At 42.3% G+C, this 17909-nt stretch overlaps 1 protein-coding gene across 7 annotated transcripts in view; it reads left to right on the forward strand.

Annotated features, from left to right (window-relative positions):
* The window catches only part of LOC123500148 (mucolipin-3-like), a 608730-nt gene that overhangs the window by 50561 nt on the left and 540260 nt on the right, over positions 1-17909 (forward strand). For 5 of the 7 annotated variants that reach the window (XM_045248826.1, XM_045248829.1, XM_045248825.1 and 2 more), the window contains exon 2: positions 8825-9035. The exons of 1 other annotated variant lie outside the window; for it this stretch is intronic. In XM_045248826.1, coding sequence (XP_045104761.1) covers positions 8825-9035 — 211 coding nt within the window. The remainder of the gene's footprint in view (positions 1-8824; positions 9036-17909) is intronic. One more of the 7 variants, XM_045248827.1, reaches the window with a different exon arrangement.

A 17909-nucleotide genomic window follows, 5' to 3' on the forward strand; every position in this document is an offset into this window, starting at 1 on the left:
CTAAAGAAGGGTTTTTGTGCTTCCACGGTGACGTTTCAGGCCACCCGTACTGAACGTTCCTCCTGACTATAGACAGTATAGGGTCTCGCTCGTCCACCGCCTGATGTCCTTCGCTGTTACTGTCGTCCTGTCCTGCCTCTCCAGCACACACACAACGTCCCCTGGCACCGGCGTATCCTTAGGAGCTTCAGGAAGAGGAAGACGACTCAAAGCATCCGCATTGGTTATATACTTTCCTGGTTTGTGGGTGATAGTGTAATCATATGCAGATAAAGTCAAGGCCCAACGCTGAATACGACTTGAAGCCATCACAGGAACGGGGCGACTCTCATTGAATAAACTCTTAATAACTGAGCGACGCGATGAGGAAAGGAGCGAGGACACTCAGGGAAGGCGGTTTGCACCTCGGCGGCAGTGTTTCAGGTGTGGGGGTCAACATATGGATCCAGACTGTCGTTTTTCGCGCTCTACCTGCTACGTATGCAAGAAGGTGGGGCACTTGGCAAGGGTGTGTCGGAGCAAGGAGGCTTTAATTGCAAAGAAATAGTGTGGGAAGACTACGAAGTGGTGAACGGTGGTGAGTGGGCAGAAGAATTGTTAAAGGTAGCAACAAATAACTTGATGACACAGTGGGTGAGATCACCAACAAGGTGCAGGGGACAAGATGTTGCAGCAAGGTTGGATTTGGTATTTACCAGGGGAATCTCTCTAAAAGAGGAAATTGAACATGAATGTCCCTTGGAGAAAAGCGATCATGATGTCCTAAGCTTTGAGCTGGATACGGAATTAAGCACGAATAAGATTGTGGAACGCAGGGATGAAAAATTAAATTATACTAGGTCAAATTATAACCATATAAGGGAGTTTTTTAATGAAATTGACTGGTCCGTGGTATACCAGGAAAGGGATATGCAATTGAAATATGATAAATTTATGGATTTGTATAACTCTGCTGTGAAAAAGTTTTATGCCATATCACAGAAAGAGGACTTTAAATAATAAACAGTGGTTTAATAGAAATTGTGAAGAAGCAAAAAAGAACAAAGAAAAGGCATGGAAGAAACTTAAGAAAAACAGTGATGTATTATCAAGGGAAGTCTACAAAACAGCAAGGAATAGATATGTTGAAGTAAGGAGAACAGCACAGAAGGAATATGAACAGAGGGTGGTGGAAAATGGTGATAGTGACCCAAAAATGTTTTACAAATTCATAAATGGAAAACTAAATAAAAGGGAGGCAATAGAAAAGGTAAAAATGGGGAAGAAGTATATGAAGATGCTGGAGATATAGCTGAAATTTTGAACGACAACTTTTGCAAAGTGTTTACAAAGGAGGAGCATTTTATGGGAGGAAGGCCTACGGAAATAAAGCAAATGCAGGACATCATGGTTACTAAGGAAGATGTAAGGAAAATTATAAGCAATCTGGATATTAATAAATCAATGGGGCCTGATGGCATATCTGGGAGGTTGCTAAATGAATGTAAGGATCAATTGTTGAACCCCGTATTAGATATTGTGGAAACCTCCATACGAACACGATTAGTCCCGAAATAGTGGAAAAGAGCTGACATTGTGATTATATATAAGAATGGTAGTAGAATGGAACCGCTAAATTATAGACCAGTATCGTTGACTAGTATATTGTGCAAGGTGTGTGAAGAAGTAATTAAAGCTAAGTGGAGTGAGTATCTAGAAAGTGAAAACATTCTGAGTGAAAGGCAGTTTGGTTTCAGAAAAAGAAGATCGTGTGTATCAAATTTATTATGTTTTATTCAAGAGTGATTGGCATACTACAACATAGAGAGGGATGGGTGGATGCTATCTACCTGGACTTGAGAAAGGCCTTTGATAAAGTACCACACAATAGACTGATGTGGAAACTAAAGATGGTGGGAGGAGTAAATGATAAACTAGCAAAATGGATGGAAAATTACTTAATGGGAAGATAAATGAGAACAGTGGTGAGAGGAAGGAAGTCCGAGTGGAAGAAGGTAACCAGTGGAGTTCCACAAGGGTCAGTGTTGGGTCCCATCATGTTTTTGATTTATGTTAATGATATGCCAGTAGGAATTGACAGTTATATGAACATGTTTGCGGACGATACTAAAATTATGAGAAGAGTAAAGAATGTGGAAGATTGTAACAAGTTACAGGAAGATCTTGATAAAATATATGAGTGGAGTAAGGAGTGGCAGATGGAATTTAATATAGACAAGACCCATGTTATGAAAATGGGAAGAAGTAGATACAGACCAAACAGGGATTACAGCCTGGGTGATGAGAAAATTAAAGAGACCAATGAGGAGAAAGACTTAGGAGTAACCATGCAAAACACCTTGTCACCAGAGAAACACATTAACAAGATTTTTTGGAAAACATACAACATGCTTCAAAATATTGGCCTTGCATTCCACTACCTAGATGAAGGAATGATGAAGAAGATATTATGTACCTTAATAAGACCCCAGTTAGAATATGCAGCATGTGTGTGGTCACTGCATATGAAGAAAAATGTGAAGAAGGTGGAAAGGGTACAGAGGCTAGCAACAAGGATGGTACCAGGACTCAGGGAGTTAGACTATGAGGAAAGACTGAGGAAGCTGGGGCTGACCACATTAGAAGAGAGAAGAACAAGAGGAGACATGATAACTATGTATAAATTGGTGAACAAGATTGACATACTGGATAGAGAGTTGATAAAGGTGACCACAAGTAATCATCTCCGAGGACATGGAAAAAAGCTAATAAAGGACATCTGTCTAAATGACGTGAGAAAATACAGTTTCCCGCATTGTAGCATTGATAAGTGAAATAAACTGAGCAGTGATGTCGTTGATGCGGTGTGTGTCAATCAGATGAAAGAGAGATATGACAGGAATGGACAAGGAGACAAGTCACAGAGAGCTTAGCTCGGGCCCTGTAATACACAAATAGGTAAATACAAATAGGTAAATACACACACACACACACACACAATGTCGTGTGTAACTAATTTATTGAGTTTATATTTTAGAATAGTTGATAGAGTACAAGAGAGAGAGGGATGGGTTGACTGTATTTTTTTGTATTTAAAAAAGGCATTGACAGTGTCACATGCAAGATTACTATGGAAGTTAGAGGAGAAGGGTGGCTTAAAATTTAGGAAGCGCATTGAGATGGATAGAAAATTATTTGAGGGGGAGAGAAATAAGGATGGTAATTAAAGATATGAAGTCCAAGTGGAGAGCAGTAGAAAGCAGAGTGCCACAGGGGTCAGTATTGGCACCAGTACTTTTCCTCATTTATATTAACGACATGCCAGAAGGAGTGAACAGCTACATAAATCTGTTTGCAGATGATACAAAACTGTGCAGAGCTATAAAGCAAAAAGAGGATTGTGAAATACTGCAAGAAGACCTAAATAAGATCTGGGAATGGAGTAAAAAGTGGGAAATGGAATTCAATGTGAACAAAAGCCATGTCATGGAAATGGGAAAGAGTGAAAGATGTCCCGTGGGCATCTATAAGATGGGAGATGGAGTAGAACTGGAGAAAGTAAAAAAGGAAAAGGACTTAGGAGTGACGATGGAAGAAAACAGTCAACCAGTAAGCCATATTGATAGAATTTTTAGAGAAACATATAATTTGCTAAGGAATATTGTAATAGGATTTCACTACATGGACAAAGAAATGATGAAAAAATTGATAAGTACAGGTGTCCCTCGGTTAACGATCGACTACTTAACGATATTTCGCTCATACGATCCCTCCAAATTAATCCCTATTTTTTGGTTAACGATCGCCAAAATTCGGTTAACGATCGGATTGACCAATCGCAATCGCGATCGCAATCGCGATCGCAGCGCCTCCATCCACCCGCGGCCCGTGCAGTAAACACACCACAGTCTTTCCCGCTGTTTTGATTGTGCAACAACAACTCTATCACGCTCGCTCTAAACTTCTTTTTGTGCTTATTTGTGATCAAGTGAACTTAGTGATGGCTTCCAAGCGACCCAACGATTGTTCTCCACCGGGAGATAAGGCTAAAAATCGAGAAAGAGCATTGGCCTTGATATTAAGTTGAACATTGTGACTCGTCATGAGGGTGGTGAAGGGGTAAACTCTATTGCTCGTGCCCTTGGTTTATCTCAATCAACTGTATCAACAGTTCTCCAGAAAAAGTACAAGTGAAGCAGCAGGCCAACCAAGTCACAAACCTGCACAAACACACAACAACTCGTAACAGGGAACCGATTATGGAAAAATTGGAACGTTTGCTGAGGCTATGGATTGAAGACCACACACACCGCCGCATGCCTCTTTCTACCCAACTCGTTACTACTAAGGCACTGAGCCTGTGGGAGGACCTGAAACCAGAATTCAACATAGGCGAGACAGTGTCCTTCAAGGCCAGTAAGGGGTGGTTTGAACGTTTCAAACATCGTGGGAGTCTACACAACCTCAAGGTTAGTGGGGAGGCAGCGAGTTCGGATCAACCCGCTGCAAACGCCTTCAAGCCTTTGCTTAAAGAGCGCATCGAGGAAGGAGGTTATTCAGCCAAGCAGGTTCTAAACTTTGACGAGACAGGCCTGTATTGGAAGAAGATGTCATCGAGAACGTTTATAGCACGTTTATAGCACTCCTCAAGGTAAGTACTACCAATTCTAAAGGTGTAAATAACAACTAACAACATAGAAAGTGTCGTTTATTTACGCATCGCGAAATACATGTATGTAGTTGATAATTTCAAATCCCTCAGTTAGCGATCGTTTCGGTTAGCGATCTGTTTTTGGGAAACGTAACCCTATCGTTAACCAAGGGATACCTGTACTATAATAAGACCCAGATTGGAATATGCAGGAGTAGTGTGGACCCCTCATAAAAAGAAACACATAAGGAAGTTGGAGTGACTACAAAAAATGGCTACAAGAATGGTTCCAGAATTTGAAGGGACGACATATGAGGAGAGACTAAAGGCTATGGATCTACCAACCCTGGAACAGAGAAGAGAGAGAGGGGATCTGATACAAGTTTATAAATTTATCAACGGAATGGACCAAGCGGATAATGAGAAACTGATCCTGAGAGAAGAATATGACATCCGAAGCACAAGATCGCATAGTAAAAAGCTGAGAAAAGGAAGATGTCTGAGAGATGTTAAAAAATATAGTTTCCCGCAAAGACGTATTGAGACATGGAACAGTTTAAATGAAGAAGTGGTGTCTACAACGAGTGTGCATACTTTTAAAGTAAGATTAGATAAGTGTAGATATGGAGACGGGGCCACACGAGCATGAAGCCAAGGCTCTGTAAAACTACAACTAGGTAAATACACACACACACACACACATTCTGAGGTCCCGGGAAGGGACAGGGCATGGACCAGGAGGGGAGGGTCAAGTGGGTGGAGCTTTAAGGCTTAGTTTTTGAGGGAGTTTAACCAATCCAAGGGAACCTGAAGCCTTCACCTGGTGTGGATGTGCCAGGTATTGCTACTGAAAAATATATGGGCTAAGATGGCAAGGAGTTTACTGGTCGCATCTGTATCTCTGTACACTGCATTGAGCCATCCATCTCTCCCTTGTACCTCATCTATCATCTATTACCATATATGATGGCATATAGGACACATGAGCACATCAAATTTTGATAAAAAGTTTTTAGTGTATTTAAGCATAGACTGCTGAAAGCAACGTAACAACACATTATACAAGCAGAAAACGTGGTCAATTTGCAGATGCACCCAACTATGGAAACTGGTATGTGGCTTATGTTTTTCTGGTGAGAAATCTAGCGAAATGATTGATGGTATATGTCATGTCCTTCACAAAGAAATATTTTTCGAGTTATGATTGTTTCTTGAATTCCAATTTATGCCTGCCTCTCATTCCAACAATATTGGGGTACCTATGGGAAATAGGGTTTTTGAGTGGGGGAGCATTACATGGAGTAATGTGAATTGCAAAGCAAGTCTGAAATCAATAAATTTACACCCAAAATATGCTTTTATAGCGGGTGGACACAGGGTGCTGCGGGTGGACGCAGCAGCCAAGTTGTGATTAATCACACAGAAAATATGTTTCAATGAGGGTATTCACCTAAATTAGTAATTGATAGGGTACCCTTGTGCCTTCTTGACCTTTTTGAGTCTCTTGGGAAGTGAATCACCCAGGTGGTGGAGATACTGAGCGTCAATATTGTCCCATATGTCCTGAATAGTGGCTTGGAGGCGTGGGAGGGAGGAGATATCTCTCTCCTTTAGTTTCAGTTTTATGTAAGACCACAGTAGTGAATTTGTGGGCCAAGGTTTTAAAAGACTGACATTGCAGAAATCAAACCAGTCAACAATTAACTTTGCCGTATGGTACGGTGCACCATCTTGCATGAAGGTATCAGCATTGCACTTTTCCATACACTCATCTAACTTCACTAGAATTAGCTCAAAGTAGTTATTTTAGTTTATACGAACATTCCTAGGCAAAAGCACTAATTTTCCAAGACCATAGTAAGAAAAAACATCCCCACACCTTCAAAGAATCTGGGTTTTAATGTATGTGTTGTGTAGCATGGATCATAACGGTTACTACCGGGTCTGTGGTACACACGGTTTTTCTGGTTTTCTGTAACCCGGAAGCTTGCCTCATCTGACCAAAGTATCCTACGCCACTTATCTGAGTCCCAATCTTTGTGCTGAGACACAAAATGCAAGCCTACTGTTAAGGTGACCACTTATGAAGCAAGGTTTTGAAACTGTGCTGCAACTCCATTATCCCATGTCGCCTTTCGCATATCTCCGCACGCTCTTTTCACTTGTTCCAGCCAGGAAAGAGGGCTCCTGGCCTTAAGTTCCTTGCTGTGTGCTTGGTCTCAAGCTGTCTTCGAATAATATTCAGAGTTATCTAGCTCACACTGCGCTTACGCCCTTCAAGCTTGTAATATGGTGGCGAAGCGTCTCTTCCTCCCTCATGGTAAATTTTGGTCCAACGTTGAATGGTTCTGAGAGCTATGCCAGTGTTCGTGGCAACTTCTTGATTTGACTTATTCTCCCTCATTAAGGTACAAATGACTGAGATTTGGGCCTTACTAATTAGTTTCCTAGGTCCCATAATAGGTAGTAACAGGGCACAATGGTAAGCTCACGCATCCACAAAAAGGGGCCGCTGGGGGGGTGAAAGAAAATTCAAATGCAAGCACACGAACCACAGGTAAACGTTGACTAAGGAAACATATCATCTACTTTGATTACTAGAGCTGCAGAGTTGTCAGATAGCGATATACAGCGAATCCCACCGTATGTTTAAGAGTTAAGAAGGGATGAATGAAATTTGGTCAGAGTGGATGTCATGGTCCCTTTCGCGCCTTCTGCTCGACTAGCAGTGTAGTGCTATTAGATCTCACTGGGAGTAAATTATTGTTTCCGTAGGTGTCTACTACTTCCTCCTCCTGGTTAACTCTTGCATTAGATAGTTCGACAGAGTAGGAGTGAGAGGAAGAAGAAAGGCTTGTGCAGTGAGGCTGCCAGAAGACGGGAGGCATGCAGTTAGCAAGATCAGTAGAGCAGTTAATATGAAAATAATGGTAGAAGATAGTAAGGGATGCAACTTTCTGGTAGTGAAAAAGAAGCTGAAGACAGTCAGCCAGAGGAGAGGAGTTGATGAGATGAAAAGCTTTTGATTCCCCCTATCTAATAGAATTTTGTGAGTGGAACCCCCCCCATACATGGGTTGATGAAGTCCTTATACAGAGTCAACAGTTGGGGTAGATGAGAAAATGGCAGAGATGGCTCAGAACACTGGACTTCATAGAAGCTGTTTTTAGTAAGAGATGAGATGTGACATTTTGAGTTTAGATTATGAGTAAAGGACAGGCCAAGGATATTCATTGTAGAAGAGGGGAACAGTTGAGTGTCATTGATGAAGTGAGGATAGTTGTCTGGAAGGGTGTGTCGAGTTGATAGATAAATTGCGTTTTTTTTTAGGCATTGAACACTAAGTTTTCTCTGCCCCAATCAGAAATCTTGGAATGATCTGAAGTCAGACATTCTGCTGCATTCCTACATGATCTGTTGACTTCCTGAATGGTTGATTGTCTCTGAAAAAATATGTAGGATGGTATCGTCAGCATAAAAGTGGATAAGGCAAGAATTTTGGATATGAATATCAAACATAAATAATAGAAAGAGAGTAGGTGACAGGACAGAACCCTGAGGAACACTACTATTAATAGATTTAGAAGAACAGTGACCGTCTACCAAAGTAGCAATAAAACAGTCAGAGAGAAAACTTGACATAAAGTTGCAGAGAGGAGGATAGAAGTGTTAGGAGGGTAGTTTTGAGATCAAAGCTTTGTGCTAGACTGTCAAAAGCTTTTGATATGTCTAATGTAACAAAAAAGTTCCACTGAAATCTGTAAAAGAGGATGATCAAGACTTAGTAAAGAAGGCCAGTTCATCAGTACGGCAGCTCTGATGGTAGCCATATTGGTGGTTGTATTATTTCATGAATGACAAAAAGTTTAGAATATCTTAGATTTAATTGATTTTGTTGCATTTGTTATTATTACAATGTTTCCTTTTAAAATAATTTATGGACATTAGAAACTATTGTCTGAAACTATCTCTTGTTTGAAATTTTGTTTTATTGTTAAAAATGGGACAATTTTGACACAATCACTGATGGATATACAAATAATGTGACTAAATCATTTCAAGCAGTTAGAATTACATCAGATATATAGTGATTTAAAGTCTTTAGTGAAAAAAGGAAGTTATTGAAAAACAAATATTCAAATTGCTAGACCACAGGAACCCTACCCCCAAAAAATGTATTTGTTTTGTGAACAGAGTTGGAGGATATTGCTCAGTCCCTGCAAAATCATCCCCCACCAGAAGTGAAAGTGGTGGGTCCTCAGGGAAACTGTCAAAGATCCTGCTATGGTTCTGTTTCATCCATCCTTAATACTGATTGTGGACACCTAGATGATACCTCCACCACCAACACCACTGGTGTCCACTGCCCAAATATGACTCCTAGCAAAATGCAGCGGCGACTCAAGTGAGTACATTTGATTATTTATAGTATTTAGGGTGTTGGAGGTGAAAAAGTGTAAAACACTATATCTTGATGGATATGCAATGTTGTGTTTGAAAGCAGATGAAATCTTTGTTGTAGAGTGGTTAGATTCTTGATGCACATTGTCTAACTAGCACAGCACCACTGGAGTGGGCAAATGTATGTGTAGTTCTACTGTATATTAGAAAATGGGATAAGCATGAGTGCTCTAATTGCAAAAGTATCAGGCTATGGTGTATGGAAAGGTAATGATAAAGAGAATCAAAGAAGGTATAGATGGAGTAATATGGAATGTATAAGGGTGTTTCAGGAAAGGGAGGGACTGTGTAGATAAGGTGTTTGCTGTAAGACCTTGACACTTCCCTCAACCTTTTCTTGATTAACTTCTGCAACATTTGTGGACCTAGATCTAATTTTCGATCTCTAGAACACCATCTCTCCTCTGCCAAGTCCTATCTTCTTTTCCTCACCAAAACACAGGTGTCTGAGGCAACTGACAATAGTACCCGTTCTATTCCCTCATACTTTCTCTATCCTCATTTTCATTCCAAAGCTGGATGTTGCATCTATGTGTGCAAGGATTTAACTTGCTTTCATGCCTGTGCTCTTCAATTTTCTGAGTTTTCTATCCATCTGGCTTTAACTTTCTAAGTGAAGCACATTCTGTCTCTCTATCCTTTTGTAGAGATCTTCATCTTTGGAGATTTCAATGTTCACCACCAGCTTTGGCTTTCCTCTCCCTTCACTGACTGTCCTGGTGAAATAGCCTTCAACTTTGCTATCCTCCATGACCTAGAGCAACTGGTGCAACACTGTACTTGCATTCTTGACCATCCTGGAGATACACCCAACATTCTTGACCTTTACCTTACCTCTAATCCTTTTGCCTATGCTGTTACCTTATCTTTTCCGTTGGACTTCTCTGATCACAACTTCATATCTGTATATCTTGTCCTATTTCTCCAATCCCTCCTCAGGATCCCCCAAGGCAGAGGTGCCTTTGGCATTTTGCCTGTGCCAGTTTGGGGGACTTGATGAGGTATTATTCTGATTTTCCCTGGAATGATTGCTTTTTCCATGTCAGAGACCCATATCTCTGTTTTGAACGTAGAACAGAGGTGATAGTGTCTGGCATGGAGGCGTACATTCCTCACTCTTTTTCTCAATCTAAACCTTGGTTTAATTTAACTTATTCTCATGCTATATGTGATAGAGAGGTTGCCCACAAAAGGTACTTGAGCCTTCCATCTCCTGAATCTCACGCACTTTATATTTCTGCCTGGAATCATGCCAAGTCTATTCTTCAACATGCCAAACACTCCATAAATAGAAAATGTCGAAATCTTTCAAACTCAAACTCGTTTTGAGACTTCTGACATCTAGCCAAAAACATCTTCAATAACTTTACTTCTTCATCTTTCCCTCCTTTATTTCATCCTGATGATATCACTGTCATCTCTTCTGTCTCTAAAACTTAACTCTTCTCTCAAATCTTTTGCTAATAACTCTACTTTGGATGATCTGTGTTTGTTTCTTCCTCTTCTCCTCCCCATGACTATTTCATTCCATCACTTAGAATTCTTTGTAATGATTTTTTCCATGCCCTTGTAGGCCTAAACCCTCAGAAGGCTTATTGACCTGATGGGGTCCCTCCTATAATTTTCATAAACTGTGCTACCATGCTTGAAACTTGGCTGCCCAAACTCTTTCAACTACCTAAGTCTATTGATTTCTACCTTTCCTTCTTGCAGGAAGTTTGCCTACATTCAGCCAGTTTCTAAAAAAGTTGACTGTTCTAATCCTTCAAACTACCATCCTATAGCTTTAATCTTTTGCTTGTCTAAAGTTTTTTAATCTATCCTCGGTAGGAAAATTCATAAATTCACAATCTCCTATCTGATTGCTAGCATGGCTTTCATCAAGGTCACTCTGCTGGTGATCTTCTGGCTTTCCTTACTGGGTCTTGGTCATCTCTTTTAGAGATTTTGATGAAACTTTTGCTGTTGCATTAGACATATCGAAAGCTTTTGATAGAGTCTGGCACAAAGCTTTGTTCTCAAAACTGCCCTCCTATGGCTTTTATCCTTCTCTCTACAACTTTATCTCAAGTTTCCTTTCTGACTGTTCTATTGCTATTGTGGTAGACAGCCACTATTTTTCTCCTAAATCTATTAATAGTGGTTCTGTCTTGTCACCCACTCTCTTCCTATTATTCATTAATTATCATGTTAACCAAACTTCTTGCCATATTCACTCATATGATGATGATACAAATAAAGGTCGACCAATATGTTTTTTTTTCAGGGCTGATACCAATACTGATTATTAGTAGGCAAGGAGGCTGATAACCGATATTTGGAACTGATATTCATTTGCAGTACATAAATATATATACAGTAAGGTCTCGGTTTACGTCAGAGTTACGTTCCTGAAACATGACGTAAGTCGATTTTGTACGTAACTCGAGTTTCCGTACATTTCAAAGCATATTATCGAGTTTTCAACCAATCATTGTTTATGGTCATTCAGGTAAGTTAAAGGTTATATTGTTATATTATTTACAACTACGTAGGAATATGAAACACAAGTTTGTTTTTGTTGTTGATTAGGGCCACGAACGCGAAGGACTGCAGGTTGTCGAGAGGGGTGGACGCCTGAGGCCGCCAGGAGGGTGGGCAGGTCGAATGTTGTGACGCCCAGGGGGGACAGCTGGGAGCGTAGTGCAGTGCGGTGGAAGTAGAAGCGTGGGCAGCGGGGCAGGAAATGCAATAGGAAAGGGCAATAGGGATCAGCAGACAGGCGCGAGTGTCGTGTGGCTCAGGCGAAGGCTCCGGAGTTGTTATTGTTGTGATGGGTGCGCGAGCCCTCAAGGTCGTCAACCTCCCCGTTGTCATGGTAACGGGCTTCCCATTTTCTTCCCTCCCTCACACACAGCTGCTGCCTCCCTTCTCATGTCTTTTAATTATGTCCTCTTTTTCTTGCAGCATAATGGTTTTCCTTTTCTTAGCATCACTGCTGTCACTAAGAAGTTTTCTCTTTGGTGCCATTGAGCAAGATACAAAGAACTTGAGTCAGTAAATGCAGAAGTAGGATAACACTCTTGCCAGGGGCAATGGTATGGTGGAACTGAGGCAGGGTGTTATTGTATTCAAGCATGAGGCGGGCGGTGTGGCGGGCAACCACCAACAATAACAATAAATCCCGCACTTTACGATTTATAAATTTTCAATTTTTTTAATCTTAAATTACCTTATAGTGGACTGACGTAACTACGAGTTTGATGTAACTTGAGACCGACGTAACCCGGGACTTTACTATATTGTGAGGGGCACCGCATTATTTCCCCTTTAATTTATTATTTTGTGTTGTATGGTGGTCCCCCGCACGGGCCTCAGGCTGTTCCGCAGTGCGGCCACCCTCCCCCTCTCTGTTCCCACCATCTCGCTGGGCCTGGCAGGCATCGAGTCAGTACCTAGCCAGCTTTTAGCAGAGATAGACACGCGCGCTCTTAGTTTCCTGGCATAGTGTTGAGACGTGTGGCTAGGCTGTTCTGGGTGCTCAACAGTCTCGGTCTGGGAGTTGTGCCCTCCTTTTGAAGTAGCTGGTTTGCTGCTGGTTAGGCCGTGACAGTGTGGAGCAATGGATTTGTTGTTCCAGGGGAGAGTGTAGCTGGTTTGGCTGCATTTCCCAGGGTTTTTGCGTTCGTCCCCTCCTGTTGAGTGACGACGTGGAGGGATGCTGTAAGGTCTCGTCCTGATTGTTGCTTTGAGCTTGCTGTGGTCACCAGTATGGTTTGGTGGGCAGCTGTGTGCCACCACCATCGTTTTGTGTAGTTTCTGTAGTATATATTGATTATAGTGGCCTTAGCCACACACACTGGTTGTCTGGTGGGAAACTTCATGCTGTCTCCCAGTCGGCGTGCAGTCATCGTCTGTACGACCTGTTAGCTACGCGTATCTTGACTCCCTGCGTGTCTGGTTGTCACTCGGAGTTGGTAGCTGGGCTTGTGTATACCATCGAATGTGGGATATGCATTGTGTCTTGTAGTAAGCCGTAGGCACGTGGAGTCAGTCTTGACAGGTGCTGGCAAGCATCTGTTGCATTTAATAATATAGTAATATACACCACGCGTCTTGTCCCAGTCTGTGGGCACTTGCAGCCTGGGTACAAGACGTGTGGAGAGGCATTAATACTCCCGTAGAGAAGTGGGTGGAATTGTCCTTGTGGGCGGTTTCTCTGCGGAGTATTAAGGCTTCGCCCGTAACACATAACTTATACACCATCTATGATTTCTACTTGGTTTGCTGTCAGGAGGAGGAGTTGCTAAGGAGATTCCCTAGCAGTGGGGGAAGTTATACACTGCCGGCAACCTCTATTTCTGTGGTATTATTTGTTTACTACTAGGGGCTGCGTGTGCAAGGCTCAGGGAAGGGATTGGTACATGCTGGCGTCATTACCAAATCCTTATTAGGCACGAGTGAGAGCAGAGTGTCTCGTTGCCTCGCTGTACTGTTGTGACGCCGTGGGGGGACGGCAGTCTGGTGTGAGTTTGCACACTTTCAGCAGAAAGAATCTGAGTGTTGCGACTACTGTGAAATATAGAGTTGGGGATCCTGTAGAGCGTCATACTCCCTGGTGAGCAGACGTAACATAGTAATTTGGTGACCTCGCCAAGTGCTTTATAGTGGTGTAGTGTTTATTGTGTGGGGTATTATTACTTATATTATTTTATTTTTGTGAGAACGAGTCCCTATGAACACCATGGAGGGAGTTACTGGCCTGTTCACCTACCCATTAGAAGATGAGGGTGCACGTGCGGGTATGAGCCGGCAAGACGCTGGCAGTGACTCACCACGTTGGTATGATGAGTCTTTGGCCGCGTGTGGGGTCAGTGGGGACGCACCTATGTCTCATGATAACGGATGTGGCGGTCCCAGTGAAGGTGATATGGGACATATTAGCTCTGGCAGAAGTATCGGAAGCAGGGGAGGCTCCCGACGATCTAGTCCAGCGAGCAGTAGTGCTGATAGTGTCCAGTCAGCTACCAGACTGGAGGAACTGAGATTGAAGCTGGAAATAAGAAAAATGGAGATAAAAGCAGAAGATAGGCAAGAGTCAAACAGACTAGCTGCTGAGGAGAGATGAGACATTCAGAGACTAGCAGCAGAGAAGGAGGCTAGAGAGATGGAAATGATGAGATTGGAGCTGGAGAGGGAAAAGACAGATAAAGATAGAGAGTTGGAAGTGGGAGAGAATTCGCCATGCTGTAAGTACGCCTGGAGTTATTGGAGGTACAGGAGGAGAATGAGAACAGAGTGTAGAGCGTACTTTAGTTCAAAGTCTCCAGCTAGTTCCTGAGTTTGATGAGGCTAAAGTGGCTGAATGGTTTGTTCGCTTTGAGAGGAAGGCCAAGGAGTTTGCTTGGTCTCGAGAGAAATGGGTCGGCTTGGTCGCAAATAAGCTCAAGGGAAAAGCCTTGGAAGTTTATGACAAAATGTCAGCTGATGATGTGGATGATTATGAGGAGTTTAAGGCTGACATCTTGTGGGCATATAAGCTGCAACCAGAAGCCTATCGCTTGCAATTTAGAGGAAAGAGGAAGCGAGCTAGCGACTCCTACCTTGAGTGTGCTCATTCATTGGAGCAAGTGTTTGAGAGGTGGATTGCAAGCGAGGGTGTTGACTCTCTCGAGGCCCTGAAGGAGTTAGTAGTTATGGAGCAATTTATTGACATTACTGATAAGGAGTTGGTACCTCTGTTGAGGAAGAAGAGGTTTAGGACTTTGAAGGAGGCTGCTACGTGGGCTGATAATTATGTGTTGGCCCACCGTCCTGTACAGCAGCCTGGGAGTTGGAATCATAAGGAAGGTGGTCCTAGGGGAAGCCCAGGGAGTGGTGGCAGTTCTTTCCTGGGCTCTTCAAGCCATTTTAGATGATATACTGGATTTGGCAGTAAGATGGGTTTGGGAAAGCCCCAGGCCCCCACCCCTCCTTTTTCTGCGAAGGATGGGGCAGCGGGGAAGGCGGCCCCCAAAACACCCTAGTATGATTACCAGCCCACGTGCTATCACTGCCGAGCAAAAGGGCATTTTAAGTTCAATTGCCCAAAGTTAGTAACAACTGAAACTCCAAGTCCTCACAGAAGCCAGTTGCCTTGCGGGTGTGGCCAGACAAAGTTTGTAATGATCAGTTGACTGCTCCTTCAGGCTTTAGAGTTGAGAAGGCACAGCGTGTGCATGAGTCGTGTTTGGAAGAGGGAGAGCAGGTTGGCTCACCTGTCCTTCCCCCATTTGCCACGCCCGCTCTTACCAAAAATAGTGAGCTTGATTGGTGCCGTCCTTTCCTGTGTGGAGGCACTGTTGAGATTGATGGCACAAAGTATCCCGTCACCGTACTGCGAGATACGGGTGCACAGCAGTCAGTGTGCCATAATGTCACTGGATAGAAGGTGACATCTAGCCAGGCAGTGTTGTGTCGTGGACTTAACACTGTGGAGGAGTTCGTGACGGTTGAGGTGACGCTGTCATGTCCCCTTGTCACTGCTACGGCTCAGGTAGCAGTAGCAGACAAATTGCCAGTTGAAGGAGTGGACTTCCTGCTTGGGAATGATTTGGCTAGTGGTCGTGTATGGATTCCAACCTCTGATGAGGGTGAGGTTGTTGAGGAGTCTGGGCAAATGGTGCAGGACTCTGTGAATGTTGTTACCCGCTCTCAGGCCTGTCGGGCTGAGAGAGAGCCTGTTACTATCCAAGAGGCTGCTAGCAGCCAGGTGGGATTGACTCCAGATGGAAGTAGCAGTGCTGATGTGGTGGAGCCAGTGTTGGCAAACGCTTGCCAGTGAGTTCAGGTGTAGAGGTTGACGGTGACGGCATGGAGTCACCTTCATGCTGTCTCCCAGTCAACGTGCAGTCATCATCTGTACGACCTGTTAGCTACGCGTATCCTGACTCCTGGCATGGCTTGTTGTCACCCGGAGTTGGTAGCTGGGCTTGTGTATACCATCGGATGTGGAATATGCATCGTGTCTTGTAGTAAGCCGTAGGCACGTGGAGTCAGTCTTGACAGGTGCTGGCAAGCATCTGTTGCATTTAATAATATAGTAGTAATATACACCACACGTCTTGTCCCAGTCTTTGGGCACTTGCAGCCTGGGTACAAGACGTGTGGAGAGGCATTAATACTCCCGTAGAGAAGTGGGTGGAATTGTCTTTGTAGACAGTTTCTCTGCGGAGTATTAAGGCTTCGCCCGTAACACATAACTTATACACTATCTATAATTTCTACTTGGTTTACTGTCAGGAGGAGAAGGAGTTGCTAAGGAGATTCCCTAGCAGTGGGGGAAGTTATACACTGCTGGCGACCTCTATTTCTGTAGTATTATTTGTCTACTACTAGGGGCTGCGTGTGCAAGGCTCAGGGAAGGGATTGATACATGCTGGCGTCATTACCAAATCCTTATTAGGCACAAGTGAGAGCAGAGTGTCTTGTCACCTCGCTGTACTGTTGTGACGCCGTGGGGGGATGGCAGTCTGGTGTGAGTTTGCACACTTTCAGCAGAAAGAACCTGAGTGTTGTGACTGCTGTGAAATATAGAGTTGGGGACCCTGTAGAGCGTCATAGTCCCCGGTGAGCAGACGTAATAATATGTATATATATATATATATATATATATATATATATATATATATATATATATATATATATATATATATATATATATATATATATATATATATATATATATGTTTATATATATATATATATATATATATATATATATATATATATATATATATATATATATATATATATATATATACACACACACACACACATACAGATAACTCGATTTATGCGATAGATGCGTTCCAAGAGGCATCGCATATATCAAAATTCGCGCAAAACAAACATGTAATTCTCATAAGAAACAATAAATAATTAAGGGGATGCAGAATGTAGTCCAAAAAAATTCGTGCAAAATACTCTTTATTTGGCTAAATTAACATGTTTTTTTTTATTATTTACCATTCTAAATACTAGGAGTATATTTAAAGTAAAGGGAAAAGCAAGAAATAATAAGAGAAAGCAAAAAATGATAAGAGAAAACAACAAAACAAACGAAAACAAAACACTCACTGCGTCACTGCCTTTACCACTCACATCACAGTCAATCATCATCTTCCTCTGAGCTTTACCACTTTATCAAAAATCCACTTATCAAAAATAACCTTACATGCAGAAGAAGATGAAGGACGTTTTGGGGCAATCTTGGTGAATTATAGGGAGATTAGAGAGATTCTGTCTGTACTCAGTGCTGGCAGACTGCACATGAGGCACGAGAAGAGTGGGAGCTGGATCCAAGATTCTTTAACAATGTCAGAGCAACCTCCTGCTGTGAAATGGCATCCATGAACGTTTGGAGGGACGGTAACAAGGTTGCTAAGAGGTTGCTCTTAGGCTGCTGGTAACACCACCTCTCCAAGTGGTGTTACTGTCTTATACAGGCAACCCCTGCTTAACAAAGGGGTTACGTTCCTAAAAAATTCTTCATTAAGCGAAACTTCGTTCAAACCAATTATAACAAATTTAACTCCTGACTTGAACTTCCATTGAGAGTAAACAAAGCAAGAGTGCATCATAGTACAGTGAAAGGTTTAATGAAAGTAAAAATTATGAAATTAAACATTTAGGCAGTTTAATTTAAATCATTATAATGTACACTAATGTATGTATATACGTAACTTTATAATGTTGATGATCTTAAATTTATGAAGGGAGGAAGAGTGGAGCAGGAAAGACACTAGCTGGCAACCTGTGGAATGTAAACAAAGGGCATATCATTGTATCATACAAAACT

Source organism: Portunus trituberculatus, chromosome 50, assembly GCF_017591435.1.
Source record: "Portunus trituberculatus isolate SZX2019 chromosome 50, ASM1759143v1, whole genome shotgun sequence".
In the NCBI taxonomy this organism is placed as follows: Eukaryota; Metazoa; Arthropoda; class Malacostraca; order Decapoda; family Portunidae; genus Portunus; species Portunus trituberculatus.